At 39.6% G+C, this 20,601-nt stretch overlaps 1 protein-coding gene across 2 annotated transcripts in view; it reads right to left on the bottom strand.

Annotated features, from left to right (window-relative positions):
• Positions 1-18,261, bottom strand: part of ror2 (receptor tyrosine kinase-like orphan receptor 2) — a 65,702-nt gene extending 47,441 nt beyond the window's left edge. Inside the window, exons 1-2 of one of the 2 annotated variants that reach the window (XM_044334550.1) lie at positions 17,703-18,261; positions 17,535-17,620 (exon numbers count right to left, since the gene is read on the bottom strand). In XM_044334550.1, coding sequence (XP_044190485.1) covers positions 17,535-17,598 — 64 coding nt within the window. In that variant the 5' untranslated portion in view covers positions 17,599-17,620; positions 17,703-18,261. Of the gene's footprint in view, positions 1-17,534 lie in introns of both variants that reach the window. The other variant, XM_044334549.1, reaches the window with a different exon arrangement.
• Positions 18,262-20,601: the final 2,340 nt, after the last annotated feature.

Raw genomic sequence — 20,601 nt, 5'->3', positions numbered from 1 at the left:
GAGACTATCTAGTGAAAACAGTGGAGCATTTAGCAGCTAAAGAGCCAGATATTTTTCTGAGGAGTTGGTTGAGACCAAACCAGAGGTAAAAGGAGAGAGAATATTAAACTCATCAGGTGCAGACAAACACAACTCCAAAAAATGCTAACCATTATGTGTCAGTCATGTGTGATTTTTCGCTTGTTGGGTTGTGTTTCCTATTTTTTTTCTCTCTGTTTTCTCCCCATTTAACACATTAAATGTAAACTACAATTACCTGAAATGTGAAACTAGAAAAATGTACCAAATATGCATTGAGCCCTGTTTTCCCCAGCTATACTGGAAGCACACTCAAGACTCAAGTTCCATACAAAAATGTGACTGTTGTGAAGTTCTTCTTAAACACAAACCATGTCCAGATGTGACTAGTTTTGTCACACAGGCTCTATCATTCTTACCAACTAGATATAAACACTCATGTAAAACTAGTTTAGTCTTTCTGACATAATGACTATATCATGGTACTCTCTGGATTGTCAGATGGTATCACTTGCCAGCAATGGAATTTCCCCCTTTACTGGCTCTGATGCTATCTTCCCACCCTGCAAGCCCTCATCACTGAGGCAGCTTACACGGGGGTAACTCCATCCCCATGACTGAGTTAAAACAACAATAGCCATCTCATAAAAAGCAGGCACTTCCCTTCAAATATTTGGCCATTTGGAACCTCAAAGACAAGACAATAAAGCAGACTGAGAAGGTCGTGATGGGGGATGGGCTGAGTCATTTGCATTTCATTGGCTCTCTGATAAGCTTGTGCATACCAAACTAGGGTCAGCCATGAAACAAACCTTCTGAATGCATGTAAAATAAAGCTCTAGTGTCAATTGTTTATCTTTCCCCGAAACCAGCTCTTAGTCATTCTTTCCTTCACCCAAACAGTCTGAGGGAAGACCAGGAATGTGGAGCAGAAAGGTACCACGCAGCAGACTATTACACAGATTTAGTTGTGAGCAAGCGAGAAAAGTCTGCTCCCATTTTCTCAGTCAAACTCTTCCTCTTTGGCCCCCGTCTCTGAACTATGATTAACAAAGCATCTGCTGGAGGAGGAGGGACAGGTTATTAGTTTGACAAGCCTGCAGTTAACATATTTCCTCAGAGCCATGGCAGACTATAAAGGCCAGCCTCCGCTTACTGAAGACTTTCTGCATGTTCTCTTCATCCCTCATCCCTCTACGGATACACTTCAGTTTTAACAGGTGGGTCAGTCCACACAAACTCTTAGTGACACTGGTGAGATGGACATCAATACCGCACGGCACTATGAACCTTTTTTTACACGTCTTTTTGTGCAGGCCAACTGAGGCATGGGTGAAAACCCCATGAACAGTCTTACAAATCACACAAGTATCCTTCATTCTGTGTGCTGTGATTGTGGACTGTTTAACTATGGCCACATCCAGTGGGCGGCATAATACACTAGAGGAGTAAATTAAAGTTCTTGTCCATTGAACAGACTGATTGTGTTCTTGTTATTTCCGGTGACAGCCGCTTTCCTTTCAGCTCTTCAGCTCCATTCAGCTGCTGCTGAAAGAGGATCAGGAAGTTTGTCGAGTAATTCAACTATTTAACTCACAATATGCAAACTATGAAGCAAAAAGGTATTGACGTATGGAGTGATAAATGTGTTACCAGAAAAATTATACACAATCATTGGTTAATTATAATTAATCACAACATAGAAATGGTGAGTTAATCAAATGTACTGTTAAATCAAGTTATTTAAAAGGCTTATTGGCAAAAAAAAGCTACAAAATGGTCATTAAATGTCCAAATGGATGGATACATTTGGGACTTTTTAACATTGTTCTTTTATTATTCAGAAGAGCTCCATATGGATAAAATAATCTATCACAGTATACTTCAGTTTTACATGATGATGCTCACTGATTTGGAACAATACCCACAAATGGCAATAATACAAACAGAGATATTAAATATAGCTACCAAGTATAAATGGTATGACAAAATCACTGATGTCTTACAAATTGTATTGTCTCGTCATACCCTCATATTCCATCTTACAGTTCCTTTTCAATGTACTGAATTAGGAACTATTTATTTCTCTGCGAGCTTCTTCACACTGTATGGTAGTATCACATCCACATTCCCCCTAATTCTGCCTGACAGATTTGATATCTTTGGAAACTCTCCACTACAATTTAAGATGAATTGAATTGGAGAAGGAGGTTGTGCTTCAACGATGGGATTCTCAGTGGAATTTAAAATGAATTTCTGTGAGTTTTGTTAAGTTGCAGCCATCTGCAGGTCTGGAAGAATCATAAACGTTAGGTCCAATTTTGAATGCTGGACTATTTTTCTACTGTGTATTGATACTTCAGAAATGATTTAAGTTTTTTTCAACTGCTGTGCAGAATTGATAGAGTCTAACTTAGTATATATGCTTTTAAATACATCACTATATGAGCAAAAGGCAGACAATTTCTATACACATGCTTGTTGGATGATTAGCACTGTTAATCAAAAACAACAATGAATAGAGATTGTTGGGTCTCCATATGTGTTGATTTTCATGCTTTTACATTGAACATTGTTTGGTTCATGACATTTTTTTTCTAAATCCTTTAACCCTAATCACATATATGAATCAGCAAGATGAACCCACAGCTTTAATTCCTTTTTTTACCTACAAAGTTCATGTTGTGGAGATACAATGTTTTCATCTGACAATAGCAATTTGCTTTAATACTGACAAATCCAGGGTCCAAGACAAACTGCTCTGAGCTGCACATGTTTGGAAGTAACCCTGTTTCTATTAATTGAGTTTAAGAGGAATGTGTGAGGGATCCAGAGTCAAATATACATAAATACAAAAAAGCCCCTCCGAACACAGTTACACAGGTAGGGAAGTATGCATCATAAAACATGAGAACACATCCTGGGACACTTTAACAGGATAATTATGAACAGGCTCACCAACACTGCCTGTGGCTCCAAATATCTTCTAATCCAAACAGACGATGGCCAGACACATGTTAGAACTCAGCAAGATTAAAAACATCCAGAATCTCTTCTTCTTCTGGGAAATGCTCAGATTAAAAAATACATTTCTCTTTTCTCCAACAAAATATTCTTGATTAATAACTGTTGTGACATTCCTGTTTAAATATACTGACTGAGACACAAAGGGCCTGGCACTTCACAAGGGCTTCAGCTGACCTATGACCTCTGAGTGAGTGTGTGGATGGATTGGTAGGGCCGGGGCTGTCTCTCATGTAACAGACTATACATTTTATGTAAAACAGTTCGAGAGGTGATCCAGCCAACTTCCGAATCAAATGATGTTAAAACGTTAAAATCTTCCAACAAAAAGATCACCAACACACTGAAGGGAGTGTGATTCTTTGCACGTGTGTTCTGTCTGCTCTTCTATGTAAATCCAGCTAGACTCATTCACAAAGACATGCCCCACCTCCTGTCCCAGCACTCTATAAATCCACCCTATTTGGCAAAATGAACTTCTTTCAACTGTACGGACACTGGTGGATAATCCAGTCCACACAGGAAGAGACAAATTCACCTCCCAATTAAAAGTTCCTCCCTAAACAGCTGGGAGTGATAACTTCATCCTGGGAGCACCAGTGACAGTTACACCTCTTCAACTCCACCCCCACCAGTGAGTAAAGGCCATGTTATACTCCAAAAGATGTACTGGTAAGAGACCCCCAGTCTCAGCCTGAAAGGAGCTTTTCACTGCTTTGAGACTGCCTTAACACCTCTTGTTGTGAGTATCTTTACTGTATTGGCCTTTGGTGGGCTCCATCTGACAGTCAGTCCCACTTCCTTCACCAGTCAGCCAGATAAGAGTGCATTTATCAGACCAACAATAGGACTGTGTTCAAAACACACACTCACAGGTCTGGTGTGAGCATTAAAATCAAAAGTCATTTTCGAATGCTTACTAGGACCAAAATGCTACAATGTGGCTTTTCCTCCTTTGAGGCAGGATTTAATGACTATAAGCAGGAGTTTGCTTCTCTTCTTTAATGAGTATGAGGTAAATAGTTGAATTAACACAATGTCTGTGAACGCAGGATAGGCCACAAGGAATCAGCAACGTGTGCATGCACATATCTGATAAAGCTGGAATTCAGACAGTCCTCTGTTAAAACAACGCAAAGGGGCTGCATTGATGGGGGTGTGTTGTTTAAGGCCAGATAATTAAATACAATCGAGAAAGTCCAGTTGAAGTAACAAATTTGTGCATTTCAAGGCTTATCACCAAAACAGTTTGTAGTACTCTGGAAAGTTTTAACAGCAGAAACGATTTCATCTTTTGTTGCAACAATCGTAAGGTAAACAGTAGAAATTCTCTGTTCACGTTACAAGTAATCCACCAGAAATGTGTGCTTGCATGTATGTGATTAGTCAATGCAGTGTTTTCATGTTGCGTTGAAGCAAAAGTTGAACCAGGTTCAACTTTTTTGCCGGTTGACCCTGTGTTATTCTGCCAGAGCTCTCTGTTCTGGAGTCCCCACTGTGCCAAAGAACTGCATTTTTTCATGCAAGGCTAATGTCTAAAGTCTGAACATGCCTAACACGGGCTGATGTTGGACTGTGTTGCATCAAATGCTCAGCCAGAATCCACCTTCTAAACCCCCTGTGCCAAGATGCACAGAGAAGAGTTTTTCTAGTTTACCTGGATATCTGATCATACGGTCATAATTAAAGCTGCAAGCAGCGATGAACAGGCCCTCACGCACGTCAGCAGTGATGGTATCGCTACTGGAGGTTGGCTGACATGGCTCTGAATTTTCAGGATTATGAACACTGTGTGAATAGGCAAAATATTATTTCCTGTGTGCAGCACATGGCGTTGGAGATGACATATTGGAAATTGATAGATCTGATATACTATGTGTCATTTAGGTTTCATTTCCTGTTGCCTATAGGCAATACTACTACTAAGTCTGAGTCTAGTTGACATTATTGATCTTTAATTGACATTGTGGGTGTATGTGATGTGCTGTTGTGTGTAGCTTTGTATTTTGTATTTTGTATGGTGTGCTCTGTGTGTTTTTTTGTTTTGTTTTGTTTTGGTTTTTTTGTTTTGGTTCTTTTTTTTCTGCTTTGTACTGTTTGTTGTTGTGCTGCTGTATGTTTTGATTGTGGGGGACTACGGATGCAAATTAGCTTCGAGCTAACTCCGATGCAGTGCATCTTTAATGTTTAAAACTGCACACTGTCCCGATCAATAAATAAAAATCCTATAATAATAAATAAGTAAATATTAATGCAGCAATACATTTACCAGAGGGAAACTGACATGTAGGAGATAACTATCACTTCCTGTGTCCACTATGTGCCGCTAGAGAACACCCACTAATTATATATCATGTTGCTGTATATCATGTGTAGACCACACAATTTCATGGATGATGTTTGTCACATAAGACTGACTTCCTGTTGTCAGTAGGTGGTGCTATGACTATGACTCACCTTTGACAGGTAGATATGTTCAGACTGGGACTCTTGTCAAGCATCAGAGATTTGGGGTAGATTGGACAATGTAAATTTGAGTTACAACAACTTCCTGTTTCATGTTTCAGGCAAAACTGACTGCTGATTGACATGCTACACCAAGGGCGTTCCATGACAACTCAAAAGCTTTGCAATTTAACATGGCAAAGGTGTTCAGATGTAACCTACCAAATTTCAAGTCGCTCGGTTTAATTGTCTAGGAGGAATTCATTAAAATACAACATTTGTAAATGGCTTCACTTGGCAAAAAAAAATTGCAGAGTAAATTCACATCAAAGCAACTCGATTCAAACATGGCCCTGCCAGTTCTGATGTGTGTGACAAGTTTTTGAGTATCCCAAATCGCTCAAAAATGCAATGGCATAGGGGAATAATCATAATAATAATAATCTTTACAAAAACAATAGGTTCCTCTGGGCCCTTGGCACTTTTGTGCTTAGGCCCTTACTATATGCGTCTGCAAAGTCAGACACAATAAGCATCTTGACAAAAAACATTTTGAAGCAGTCCCATTCAGGTGATTTTAATGTGGTAATAAATTTTGTGGACTGCTTTTACATGCACGCAGACCCAGTCCTATTTCTATTGTTTAAAAAACTGGATCGTTTTCAGACTAGGACAAAATGTATCATGCTGAATTGATTAATGTCACTCTCTGTTTACCTCTAGCCCCTTTTTGGCCAGGAAGTTCCAGGAACTACGGAACCAGAGGAACTAATCTCAGGAGCTATGAACTATAAGTCCCTGTTGCACATTCCTGTTTGTGTTTCCGCTGCAACTGGACCCATGACAAATTAAAGAATGAAACGGAGTATTAACACATCAGGAAACAACAACAGAGTCGCCCCGTTGTGCTTTGTATTTACTGTTGATGACTGATGTTTGAGTTATAGATGTAATTAGTGAAAGAAAAGGAGAAATACATAGGATTGAAGCATCTCTCCACAGTAAAAGATACTGAGCGTCTGATGGTTATTTATTTCTGCTTTGGAATGTAACCATCGTGAATCTATCAGGAGATAAAGTTTTCTTTTTCTTTCTCATTTCTTGGCTCTGTTCTCTCTTCGGCTGCTCCTTCTTTCGCTTGCTAATGCTCCTAACTCTTTCGCACTTTTTCTTTCACTAACTTTGCTTTTAATGTTAATAAATGATGATGAATGCATGCTATATCAGTAAGTTGATACTAGAGTAGTTTCTTATTTTATGGATGAAACAGTACACAAGTTGAAGCAGCTGCGGTGTCTGTTTTTGACCAATCAGCAACAGTTATCATCTACTTCCCAGCCCTCACCTATGGTCACCAGCTTTGGGTAGTGACTAAAAGAGATTGTGGATACAAGTGGCTGAAATGAGTTTCCTCTGGCGGATATCTGGGCTCAGCTGTAGAAATAGGAAATAGGAGCTTGGAGATCTGGAGGGAACTCGGAATAGAGAAGCTGCTCCTTTGCATCGAAAGGAGCCAGCTGAAGTGGTTTGGGCACCTGGTTAGGATGCCCCCTGGACACTTCCCTCTGGGGGTGTTCCAGGCATATCCAAGTGGGGGGAGACCCGGGCAGACCCAGAACATGCTGGAGACATTACATATCTCTCCTGGCCTGGGAATGCCTTGGGATCCCCCAGGAGGAGCTGGAGGGCGTTGCCGGGATATATGATGTCTGGGTTTCCTTACTCAGGCTGATGCCACTGCGACCCGATCACAGATAAGAAATTTAGTCCCTGGTTCATCTGGTCCAAAGGCAGGTTTAGTCCCTGAGTTCAAACTAAAGGAGATTCTTGTTTGCTGTCATGTTCCCCAATGACCTCCCTTTAGACATTTCTCTTGCTACGTATATGACGTCTCTTAAATCTCTGCTAAAAATCTCTTTACCTCTTTTGATTTATTTGGGTCACCTTTGTGGATTAAACCCAATCTCTGTGTTGTTATTTTATTGTTCTTATGTGAGTGACTTTTGAAAACACCCACGTTCCCGTCCTGATTGGGTTGTATCTGTCACGACGTGCCGTTTCCTGATTTGTCACACCCCTATCACGTGACCTTTTATCCAGAAGAAAACAAACGACATCAGCCTTGACTACCAGTGGTTAATTCAACATGGATAATGAATTACAGGCATTGCTGACCTTGTTGCCTATGCTAGCAGCTGTTGTGCAGCTGAATTCTGCATATTATAATGCTACTACTGCCTACATGCACAGGGGGCAGGCTATTATTTTCAGGTGTGTTAGTATGGATGGAGATTATTTCTGAAATGGCGCTAAAATGCTCATGTGGACAGAGATTGTTTTAAAATGAAAACGTATTACGTGTGGATGTAGTCTTAAGGGAAGTGAGGGTCCTACTGCCTTTCCTCCTTCAAACATTTTTTGGCTTCCTCTGTTTCTGCTTACCAGCTATAGTAATTAGCAGCATATGTTAATACTATGTCTCTATGGTTTCTTTTCATCTATGATATTAATGCATACTTAAGTTTCCAAAGCAGCAGCATTGGTACCAATGCCATTATATTAAAATCTTGTTCTATGATTACTGAAACAACTGATCACCAAGTAAACAGAAGTTTGCACAAAATCCAACCAACTAGTATGTCTAGCCTAGTATGACTAGACTAGAATGACATGCAACTTATGTTACTGTAGAATGCTAACAGAGTTCATCCTGTCTGCAAGTCAATTCACACAGAGCCCTGTCCATGGGAATGTCCTGCATCGCCGTAATTAGTCCCAGATCCAAGACTGTAATGAGTACCAGACTCAAGACATACCACCATACGGCAGTATGCTTCCTGACAGTCATTTCTCTCTGTGCTGGCACCTCACATCAACAAATACAGGAAAGAGTTAATAAACTCTTCGCTGTAATAGCTTTGGTCCACAGAGCAAAACATATTAGTTTTACAATAAAGGCTCTAAAATTGTGAGATGCCAACGTTTTTGGTTTGTTTTTTGGCCTATTCTTTTCTATTGGCCTGTGTCCACATCGCATGACTGTCAAGTTTCTGTCTGCAAAAAAAACAACAAAACAACAAAAAAACTACAACAAAAAAGGCCTTCCTTCCTTTTATCTTCAGTGGAAAATGCAATATTTTAAAATAGATTTAGCATTAAAATGTATTTTGATAACATTTCTAGTGAGAAATGTGTATTTTATTTTCATAACATTTGTTCAGTGAATGTGTATGTTTGTCAGTTATTATGAAGATTTTTGCAGGCTCTCTATTGTTGCTGTGGTGGATGCTATGGACACTGCTATCACTGAAACCACATAGTTGCATGCTGTGTAGTTTTCTGAGCTGTTGTGTTATTTGTGTTGTTTTATGTATGTATGCATTCATGTAACATCAATGCATGTCACTAACTTTGCTTCTTCCCCGGAGTTTTTTGTGCTTTCTCATCTCACAGGAAAACCTGAGTCCCGGGCCGAACCTTCGCGGTCCTTCACAGTCCTGATGGCATCCTTCCCTGGTTGTTGCTGCTTGTGCTTGTTGTTGTGATTTTTTTTCTTCTGTCCCCCCTCCCCCTTTCCCTCTCTCTTTCTCTCTCTCAACCCAACCGGTCAAAGCAGATGGCTGCCCACCAAGAGCCGGGGTCTGCTTGAGGTTTCTACCCGTTAAAGGGGAGTTTTTCCTTACTGCTGTCGCCAAGTGCTTGCTCATGGGGGAATTGTTGGGTCTCTGTAAATTAAAGAGTACGGTCTAGACCTGCTCTATGTGAAAAGTGCCTTGAGATGACTTCTGTTGTGATATGGCGCTATATAAATAAAAATTGATTGATTGATTGATTGATTATGTAACTGTTTGATGATGTCCTTTCAATAACAATGAAGATTTTAGAGCACCCCAGGGATGAACTGACGCTTTCTGATTGGATGACCGGAGGACCCACCTGGAAGTATTTTCCTCACTGTCACCATATTATGGTTTTCTTTTAATGATATCTTTAACATTTCTCAACACAAAAACCAAAAAGTGTCCTTGATAACTCTGCAATATGATAGGTTAATGTTATGACCAGAAATAGTGCTGTGCCTGGCACAAGATCAGTTTCCCCTGCAATTAACGCAGACTTTTCAAAGTATGTTACCATAGAAACTACTTTGAGATCAGTTCTAATTGCAGGAAAGTTAGCTGATAATCTACTGCAATGGTAAGGAGGCAGTTTAAAACATGCATGATGTGGCCGAACAAACATTTTGAATCCATAACAAACAAGCCCCTTCAACACAGTTTGAAGTGCTGCATAACTCCCGCCTACACTGAACGTCAGAGGTGAGCGTACGTCACACATGTGCAAGTCACAAGCAAGTCCCAAGTTACTGTGGTAGAATCAAGTCGAGTCCCTGCTATAAGTCAAGCAAGTCACAAGTCAAGTCATACAAATTTCTGATGATCTACCACAGTTTCCACATTTCAAACTGTTAAAAGACAGTGGTCATAAAAAAGTTGAGTTTTATTTTAAACATTAATGAAAACTGTTGCAGCCTGCTTACAGTTGATATTTGACATTTTGTGGCAATAAATAACAAGCCTCCTAAATGAATAACAATAGAGAGTGGGGCTCTGAAATGATAATATAGCCCTATACCTCTAATGGGCTCTAAAGTGAAAACAGCAGTATGACAAAAAAAATATACATCACAATGTTAAACCTCCTGCCCTGACTCCCCTTCAGGGCGGTCACACCATTTCTCCCTGGCATCATCTACGTAGATTGTATTCTATTACCATTATATTATCAGCATCTGTCTAAAGCGGCAGCCATTTTCTTTGTTTGAGCGGACAGAAACTTGACAGTCACATAACATGGATGCAGGCCAATAGAACAGAATGAGCCCAAACAAAACAAAAGAAAAAGAAAACACAGGCATTATTGTGAAACGAAAATGTTTTGGGCTGTGGACCAATGTAGCTATTACACATTATGATGTGAGACTGGGTTGTTATTGTTTGTTTCCAGCTGTTCATTTTAGTACACTAAAGTCAAATATTGGTGGGTTTTACATGGTTTTGCTAATTAACTGCATATATTTTTGCTGCTGCACTTAAAGGATTTTGGCCAAACACTTTCTTGTCTGCAACAACTCTCACATTCCTACTTCTGCCTCAGTGTATGTTCACTGCTGAACTGCCCTGGCAGCGATTACATGTTCTGCTCCCAGAGAGGAGACAGGAGGCATGTAACACCCCACACTAGGGCTGGGCCATATACAGAATGTTTACATTATATCTGTGTGTGTGTTGGAAATACAAAATTAGGCAGATAGGCTATTGTCAATATTGCAGTTATTTCAATGCTTCTTTATGGACATTTACTTTGGTTATTTATTGGTTATTAACTGTTATGTACAGATGAGAGGAAGCCTGTACAGAACAGTACAATGAATCAGCAATTCTCCATCTGTATGCATTCATGTACCATCAATGCATGTTACTAACTTTGCTTCTTCCCCGGAGTTTTTTGTGCTTTCTCATCTCACAGGAAACCCTGCGTTGCAGGCCGAGCCTTTGCGGTCCTTCGCAGTCCTGTTGGTGTCCTTCCCCGGCTACTGCTGCTGTTAATGTTATTGTTATGATTGTTGTTATTCTGTCCACCCCCCTCTCCCTCCCCTTCCCCCTCTCCCTCTCTCTCCCCCCTCTTTCTTTCTCTCTCTCAACCCAACCGGCCCACCGAGAGCCGGGTTCTGCTTGAGGTTTCTACCCGTTAAAGGGGAGTTTTTCCTTACTGCTGTCACCAAGTGCTGCTCATGGGGGAATTGTTGGGTCTCTGTAAATTAAAGAGTACGGTCTAGACCTGCTCTATGTGAAAAGTGCCCTGAGATGACTTTTGTTGTGATTTGGCGCTATATAAATAAAAATTGATTGATTGATTGATTGATTGGTTCCTCACTCCTGAGCTACAGACTGGTATTGGTGTACGACGTGTTGCTACCTGGCCATATTTTTATTTACATTTTAAAGTATACTACTACAACAACTCCTACATCCCGTATATTACAACAAGTCTATGTCAACATCTTGTTTTGAGCGATCTGTACATTGTGTCTGCTCTCAGTCTGGTGTGGCTACCACTGAACAAACCGACCTTCACCTACTCCCATAGTATACAGGTGTTTGCTGGCAGCAGATTGAGAACATGTCAAACGCAATTTCCAGTAACCTGCCTGCCTTCATGTTTTTCATACTTCAACAGAGCCGTGGACTTGCACTTAAGACAGCAGATGCACACATGCTTCTATATGTATTATAGTCAGGGGCCAAATGGAGATAACAAAGCACATTTTCAGACAATCTTCCCTAAAAGGTGCATATGGTGTTGCACTTGGTTGAACACATTTAAAGTGACAGAAGTAGTTGTGTGAAGAATAAAAAAGTGAGCTTGAGAGATGTTCAAATCCTACTTACTTTCTCCCCTCCTGAACAATCACTGAGTAAAGAGGGTGATTGTTGAATTGTCTGTTTTGTAAAGTTACAAAAACTGTCAGACGCAGCTTTCAGACATCGTCAGATGATCCAACAAACACTTTGTTTGGAGAACACTGAGGTTTTTCCACCCTCTTCCTTCACGGACCAGCTATCATTTTGACACTCTTTATCCTCCCTTATTCAAAACATGCCACTTTTCCACGAAGATCCCTGTGTTTGACACTGATAATAAGCACATGTTCAACCTGTGTTTGACCCATTCAGAGGAGACTGCTGTCATGGGTCAATCTCTCCTTGTTACTGTTCACATATGACCAGAGTCTGCTGCTATTGCTCCTTTCACACTCAAAATGGTTACTGCAGTGTTTACACTGGTGGTAGGGGCATGCTTTGTCACTCTTGATACTATTATTGCAGGGCGCTAAAAGTGAGGAAAATACAAATTCTACACTTTAACTGGCTTTAACTTTACAGCTCTTTCTTTTGTAATACAGATGTTTGGCAAAGTCTCTCTGGGCCAGAGGCCATCATTTAAACTGCAGTTGTGACTATGGCCACCACACCGAATTACATTACATAATGCTAGACCTTACATTTTACGTGTACTTTGTGCAAGTACGTGCAAGTACATAAGAATTTCAGGTTTTTTGGTTTGCCATCACTCATTTATATCTGCATGTATCAAAGACTGCATCTAGGAATGTCAAACTATCATAGTCTGGAGAGTCTGGATCTTTCTGGGGCTGTGTCTGATGATGTGGTACAGCTCTGTGTATGTCAACACAATAGCACCCTGCAGCCTTCCTCAACCAGTTTCACACTCCTTTTAGTGCTGTCACCAGCCAGCAATTAGATGCATCTTAGAACAAAGCCACCACTGTTGCAGTCAGGATGACTAGGCACTGGCACTGATGGAAGAAGTTTGGCTATGAAACTGCACTCTGAAGGTATGGTAGATAGATCACTTTATAAATCCCCTGAAGGGAAACTAGTTTGTTCACCAAGACACAAGAGAAAAACAATATAAGCTTTAAGTCCCAGCTTTTAAATACTTCAGTCTTAACCAAAAAAAAGCAGTTAATTGGAGGTCTAAACAAATGTTACGCACATTTTTCATACAGAATTCAACTGTGTGCCCGAGTGTTTCTACCATAATTTTCTGGTCTACTACATGTTGACTTTTGAAACATCAACAGGAGGAATTGGAAGAGATGTTTGGGAACATTTTGGCTGATGATAATCCACTCCTACCGTGTTTTTGCATTGCAGAGATTGATAAAATTCCCTATTATTTGTAAGTGAAATGGGTTTCAGACTGGCTTCACTATTTTTTTTTAAATATTTTAAAGATTTCATCCAAAAATCGAAAAAGCATAAGCAGCTGATTACTCAATCATGACAATACTCGTTAGTTGCAGCCCTAGTTGTGTTAAAAGTCACCTGACACTGAATCTTTAAGGGATGATGCAACTTTTTTGGAGAAGGAGACACAGTGGACACAAAAGTCAACTAAATTATAATCACACTTCTTTAAAGCATCTGACTCAAGATTCTTTAGATTCATCTTTTCTATCCTAAAGTTTCCTAATATCAGCTACCATTAGCCACCATAAGCTAACTGGTCATACCAGATCAGGTAGCCCACAATACTGTTGTACAGACTCATCACTTTTTACATAAATCCTCATTTTCATATATGTACATACTGTTATATTTTATTTATATCTCATCACATCTTTTTATCTTTAATTTTTTATCATATATTCTATATTTTATGACTAGTGCTCTTATTGCTGTTTTCTTGTCCAGCACATTTCATTGTACCGTTGTGTGTTAACCTACATGACTAATAAAACTGAATTGAAGTAAGGCCATAACAGCACAAACCCTGTGTGTTGAATTTAGTAAGAGTGTGTTTTTATGCTTATGATTTCTATTTTTCATTTGTCATTTGTAAGAGGAAGATTGTATTATTTCTTCTTTCTAAAGTTACAGTTTCTTAGCACCGAATTACAAGTTTCTTAGCACAGAATTACAAGTTTCTTGCTCTAAAAACGGAGGGAAAACTGAGGGCTCTGAACACTTCCTTCACATTTCCACAAACTCCAGATTAATGGACTGACCTCTGGCTAACTTCTCTGGCTTGTCCAGTGCTGCTACGCATTGCTTCACTTCACAGCTACAGACAGGGGAAAGGGAAACACAGACGCGAGGTAAACCAGGGTGTATATGGTGAGGGCAATAAAACTTTGGGGAAAAGCTTGTAGTGTGCATGCCATGCAACAATTAATCATCACTCCTTATGTTTGTCAGTTACATCAGTGCTTGGCCTGTAGCTAAATAACAATGCTATTAGTTCATACAGTACATCAAACCATAGAGACGCTCCACCCCCAAGTGGCAGATGTATTTAGTAAACTATGTCTAATGTGATTGGTGGAGCACCTGATTACAACAGCATGAATAGTTTGTTTCCCCCTAACTGAGAATGAGACTCCACATGAATCACTCTCACCTGCTGTTTTATGTCTGCATTCTAAAATGGTTTCAGGAAAAGACAGTATTAGCAACACTTCAAAAATATAGTGGTTGGAATGGTTTTGCTTAGAACGAAGCAATAAATTGTATTATGAAAGGAAAACTGCAGTTTATTACAACTTGGGTTTTATTTTTTGTAGCTCTGGCCATCAGTTCTGTCAGTTATCACATTCACCAAAGTTATTGCTAAAATCTCAGAATTCGGCTACATCACTAAAAATAGGTCCTACAGGGTAACAAACACAAGCAGTCACACAATCAATGAGCCAACAGTATTTGGAGGTAAAACTGAAAGTGAGCACACCTGCAAAAACAGTCAGTTAAAAAAATAGGGCTTCAAACTTTTTTTGTCACCAGCACAGAATAGCACTTATGTTACATTTCATATTTGGTTTCTTTGTTAAATGAGAAATTATATGCAGCCCTTATCATTACCCATGATGAGTTGACCAATTACTGTGCCAGGTGGCTGTTTTTCAGTATCCCCAACAGGCTTTGGTTAAATGTGATCACAGGGATGACAGAGCTCTCCTTTAACACCCCCCCACAGCAACGGAAGGCCCTCTGGCTCCATTTCCAGCAGCAGCAGCAGCTCTGCCTTTCTGCTCTAACCTCAACATGGTGAGTCATATCACAGTGAGTACTCATTAGTAGAAAAGCTTCCACTTTATTCACAGCTGCTGCCTTTGGCTTTAAGCTATTTCATGTTGTCCCTCCATACAGTGCTCACCCATTGACTGGTTGTTGATCATTTTGTTGTGCCAGGGCCCTTAGACTTATGATTTATATGTATTTTCTATCTTCCAGGCAGTCGCTAGTTTCCATTCACTTGATTGCACTGAAGTGAATGAAAATACATGAAAACTAACTTGTAGATACTTAGTTTGCATGCAAGATATTTGTTGGATGACCTAACTCAAGTAAGTTTCAAGTTGATTTTTCTTATTAAATAAATGGAAGTCAATGACTGCCTTGCAGAGAAATCACATATAAAAAACCAAAACACCACAGTATGCTATGAGAAACTGTAAGCGGCACTGTGAAGTTGGTTTGGGCGATAATTAAATATTTTTATCAATAAAGGACCAAGTTGCAATTAAAAACCAATCAAATTAGCTATTGGTGTATGTGCTTTGCAGATATGAGGAGTTTTTACTGGGTAACAGTGGAACACAGTTCATTGCTTTGAATATTAGTTTGATTATTACATGATATTAGAGCTGCAACTAACGATTATTTTTGTCAATGATTAATCTGTACATTCTCTAATTGATTCTTAATCAATTAGTTGTTTGGTCCATAAAATTTCAGAAAATGGTGAAAGTGTTGATCAGTGCTTCTCAAAGCCTAAGATGACGACCTAAAACATCTTGTTTTGTCCACAACCCAAAGATATTCAGTTTACTGTCACAGAGGATTAAAGAAACCAGAAAATATTCACATTTGAGAAGCTGGAAGCAGAGAATTTTGACTTTTGTTCTTAAAAAATGACTCAAAATGGTAAATTGATTGTCAAAATAGTTGCCAATTTAACAGTCGTCAACTAATCAAGTAATTGACTGTTCTTTGCAGCTCTACATGTTGAGATACATGTTACAAGTAAAGCACATGTGAATGTAGAGGTGAAACAATTTTCATGTTTATCACATGTGAAAACCTATTTTAGATGTAAAATTTTCTCATAGGCACATGACTTACAGAAATACCTAATGTGAAATACAGAACATCACATGTAATATCACATGTCAAACATCATTTGAAATGTGAAAAATCCACATATACGGTTTTCATACATTTAACACATGAAAGAAATCATTATACCGGCTTGCATGTACACATACACATGTGAAAACATTAATTTCACATGTGCAGTTATTGTAAGAGTTTTTTTCAAATAACAGTGTTTTCTCTCTATTAATATTGCGATATTGCCCAGACCAGTTTGGTGACTTGATAACTGACACATTTGAATTTCTAATAAGCTAGCATATAGAGTATGGACAAGAGCTGCCTTTTGACTTCTTTTAGAGGAAGAATCTCAACTTGTTAATCTTGTCTCTTTCCTTCAAAGACCCCTCCACACTGTATCTCCAGTCCTGAGTGCAGGTCATAGAAATAGGAAGAAATGCTGCTTGCACAACCAAAAAGGGGAAAGGAGGGGGAAAGTGCTAATGATTTAGCCCTCTGCGCCCCACCCCCCATGCCCCTTTCACTTCATACCAAATGGTAAGTCCTCAGAGCTGAAAACAGGAAATCTCAACAGCTCTCACCCCCCGCAGGGGGAGTAAATGAATTAGCATGACTGACAAAGACGCGAGATCACCTCGAGCTATGCATTCAATTAACATGACAACGACACAGTGGCCCTTTGAGTCTGACACAAGCACCTTTTTTTATGAAGACTAGAAGCTGAAACACATGTCAACAAGTTGAAAGAGGACAAAGAGTGTTTAAGTAGTCACAGAAAGCTATAGGGGGGAGATTCCCCCCACCCCCACTCCCCCTTAAAACCATCTAAAACATTTTAAAGATGAAGGTGAAATGTGCCTGAAACAAATAACTTAAAGGGGTAAGCACGACATTTAAATCCAAATTAAACAAGACTGAAACGGTGAATAAAGAGCTTTAAAGTAGCTGAAATAGAGATGAAACTGTGTGAAAGGGTTGAGGTTTAAAGGGATGCCATCTCTTGATGTAAAGCAATTATGATCCTTTTGCTGCAGATGGGATGTGAAATCTCCAGCTCCAAACCCCACAATGGATCTAGTACAGTTTTGTTGAGTTTTATTTTGATTGCAACCAGAAAAAGCCAAAAGGAAAAACTCCATCTGTTGTGTAAAATAATCTCAACGCATGAAGAAAAGGGGTATGCTAGAAACTATTTCTCAAGTTCCTGAAATGAACCCTGCAGCCGATCACAGGAACATTATGCTTGGCTGTAAATCACTATCTTCTTGTTGGGCTACATGTTGCGCAGCACATCAGTTAAGTCTTAAATTCTGTCTTTTAGAAACTTGCGGTATGAAAGAGACTTACCGTCGCATCTCAGATTTAGAGCAAGGAAAAGCACCCAGAGCAGACTCTTCATGGAGGTGGTCATAGCGCCAGAATCCACTCACAGCCTGTGCAGCAAAATATCAAAAATCTGACTCAAGATACTTTCATCCAGTTTAAGAAGCCGAGCTTCCTCTGTTGGATGTTCACCTTTTCTTCTTTTCTAAGTCAGTAGCCGGGTCCGCACAGAAAGCTCTGATTCCAGGTCACAGAGAAGTCCGACATGAAGGTACGGGACAGATGCGGGTTCAGAGAGGAAAACACAGCCGCGTTCATCCCCTGCTCAGTCCGGCAGAGACGTCGAGAGCCGCGCGGCTCCTCCGGAGCTGTTGGTCCCAGAGTGGCCTCCTCGAGCTCAGGAAGGACGCACGCACGCATTTACACGCGCACACAGAGGTGCGAGAAGGTTTTGCAGAGGGCCCCATCTACAGACAGAACCACAGCAGCTTCACAACCAGCATACTGCAAAACTACAAGTCATTTGTGAAGACGTTTGTGTCAAGTTACTGTGTCCAAGGTCAAGAATGAACAAACTCAACATTATACTCGTATTAATCCCAACAGATGACCTGATTTCATTCCATTAATATCATGCTTTCCCCATTTTTTCAATTGAGACAGTGTAACATTTGTCAAACAATACATTTTCACCTTGACGGTTGCTTTAGGTAAAAAAATCAATTAAAACAACTCTTTGTAGGACAACACATTACAAGTAGTCATACATACATACATTCAGAATTGATATTGTTATTTATTTTTACAGCTGTGTTAAGTTCAAATGTCTTTTTTATGTCATACATTTCACAATTACTTAACTGTAATGTCTGTGTGTGACTTCTGTGGAAAACAATTTCCTAATATCTGACTTAACAAAATTTATTTTATTTTTATTTTTCTTTCTTTTTCATGTTTTATGACATGATTGTGCTGACTTCATAATTCATTAGATTAATGCTATCATCAGCCTCTTTCTTATGTAAAATACAGGTTAAAAACCAGTTGGATGTGTTTCAGCCTGAGGCAAAGAGCCCATACATACCTTTGTACATGTACATGCATTTCCAGTGATGTGACAGCATGTGCACTTGCAGATGTATGAACACTTAAACCAATCAGCACTGAGGGAAACATCTCTAAATTTAAATCTGTATCTCAGTTGTGCTTAACAGCAGTATTGACCAAAACCTTTTAGGGGGACCCTGAACAGATTTTTACCTCTCATCCTTGCCATAAAGAGAGAACTATAAATCAATGGTGAAAAGTAACTAAGTACATTTACAAAGTACTGTACTTCAATAGAATACTGAGGTTCTTGTACTTCACTTGAGTATTTCCCTATGTAACTATACTTTTACTCATTTCAGAGGGAAATATTGGACTTTTGAATCACTACATTTAGGCTATGTGACAGCTAAAGCTGTAGCCAGGATTCTAGATACAATGAGGTCATAAATCCATGTCCCCTAACCCAAGACCCCACTCCGGTAAATTTGGACCAGATACATTTTTTAAAAATTATTTGGATTTATAAAATATGTTTATTCAGTTAATTTTTTTAAGTTACGTTTTTTTCATAAATTGAAATAAAGCATGTCTATGCATTGTCATATGTCAGGGGTATTTATTAAATTTTAGCCTCCATATATTCAGAGTAAGTGCACAAACTCTTTAGTGAAATATGGAACACATTGTATCAAGTGTCTTGTGAAAGAATAACTGTTGATTATTAATTTACTACCATTGTAATGTTTCAGCCAGAGGCGAGTCTTCTTAATACAGCACATACTAGTCTGCAGGTGGTGTACTCACAGTTCAGTGTAGCTTATATACACCGATCAGTCACAACGTTACAACCACCTGCCTAATATTGTGTAGGTCACCCTTGTGCCACCAAAACAGCTCTGACCTGTCGAAGCATGGATTCCACAACACCTCTGAAGGTGTCCTCTGGTATCTGGCACCAAGACGTTAGCAGCAGATCCCTTAAATCCTGTAAGTTGCGAGGTGGGACTTCCATGGATCAGGCTCCACAGATACTCAATCAGATTGAGATCTGGGGAATTTGGAGGCCATGGCAACACCTTGAACTCTTTATCATGTTCCTCAAGCAATATCTGGACAATTTTCGCAGTGTAGCAGGGTGCATTATCCTGCTGAAAGAGGCCACTGCCATCAGGTAATATCAGGGAATACTGTTGCCATGAAGGGGTGTACTTGGTCTGCAACAGATTAGTTATGGAACCTAACTAACTATTTTCATTTCTACCATTCTACAAGCGCAATAATTCACAGGCTATACACAGACATACAATTAACAATTATACTGAACCTCTTCACTCAACAACTCTACTCTATTCACCTCTTTCCCTTCTATTCTCAACTTTAAAAAAAATTAAAAAATCATTAAGTTATTTATTTTTATTAACTTTTTTGCATACTCATTCTCATCTTTTGTTATGCTTTATTCTGTTACGTATTATTAATCCCTTTATCCCAACCATATCTGTATGATGGGACCACCTTGGACTGGGCTTTGGTGACTGGGGGGGCTCTTGGGTCTTTGGGGACGGGACTGGTTTGGGACAGTGGCAATTTTTTTGCCACTTTAATCTTTATTTGCAAGAGATTTACAGCATCAGGAAGCGCCCGACTTTTATGGACTTGCAATCATAGTCTATGAAAATGATGGACACAGCCACCGTGACGTCATCCATTGATTTGTGGACTCCCGTTGTAAGCGTCGAGTTTGGCATTTTGACCGTCACCATCTTGTTTTTTTTTTTGGAGCCAGAGGTGAAGAGAAGTGACCATATTTGGACGAGAGTGTGGAGCTCGCTGGTCAGGAGCTCTCCAGGGTCCAACACACCGTTGTGGTAACGACTCGTCAATCTCAACGTTGCAACGTTCTAAACATACGCTGATTTATCGTGTTTTACTCTAAATGGGGCCATAATTTACAAAATGAACATCATGCTGTATTGAAACTGGCGATTGAGACCATAAACTCATTAGGAAAGTATTTACTGAGGAAATAAGTGAGAAACAT

Source organism: Thunnus albacares, chromosome 18 (genome assembly GCF_914725855.1).
Source record: "Thunnus albacares chromosome 18, fThuAlb1.1, whole genome shotgun sequence".
Classification (NCBI taxonomy): Eukaryota; Metazoa; Chordata; class Actinopteri; order Scombriformes; family Scombridae; genus Thunnus; species Thunnus albacares.
The sequence above is the reverse complement of the archived record's forward strand: the minus strand, read 5'-3'. Positions and strand labels throughout refer to the sequence as shown.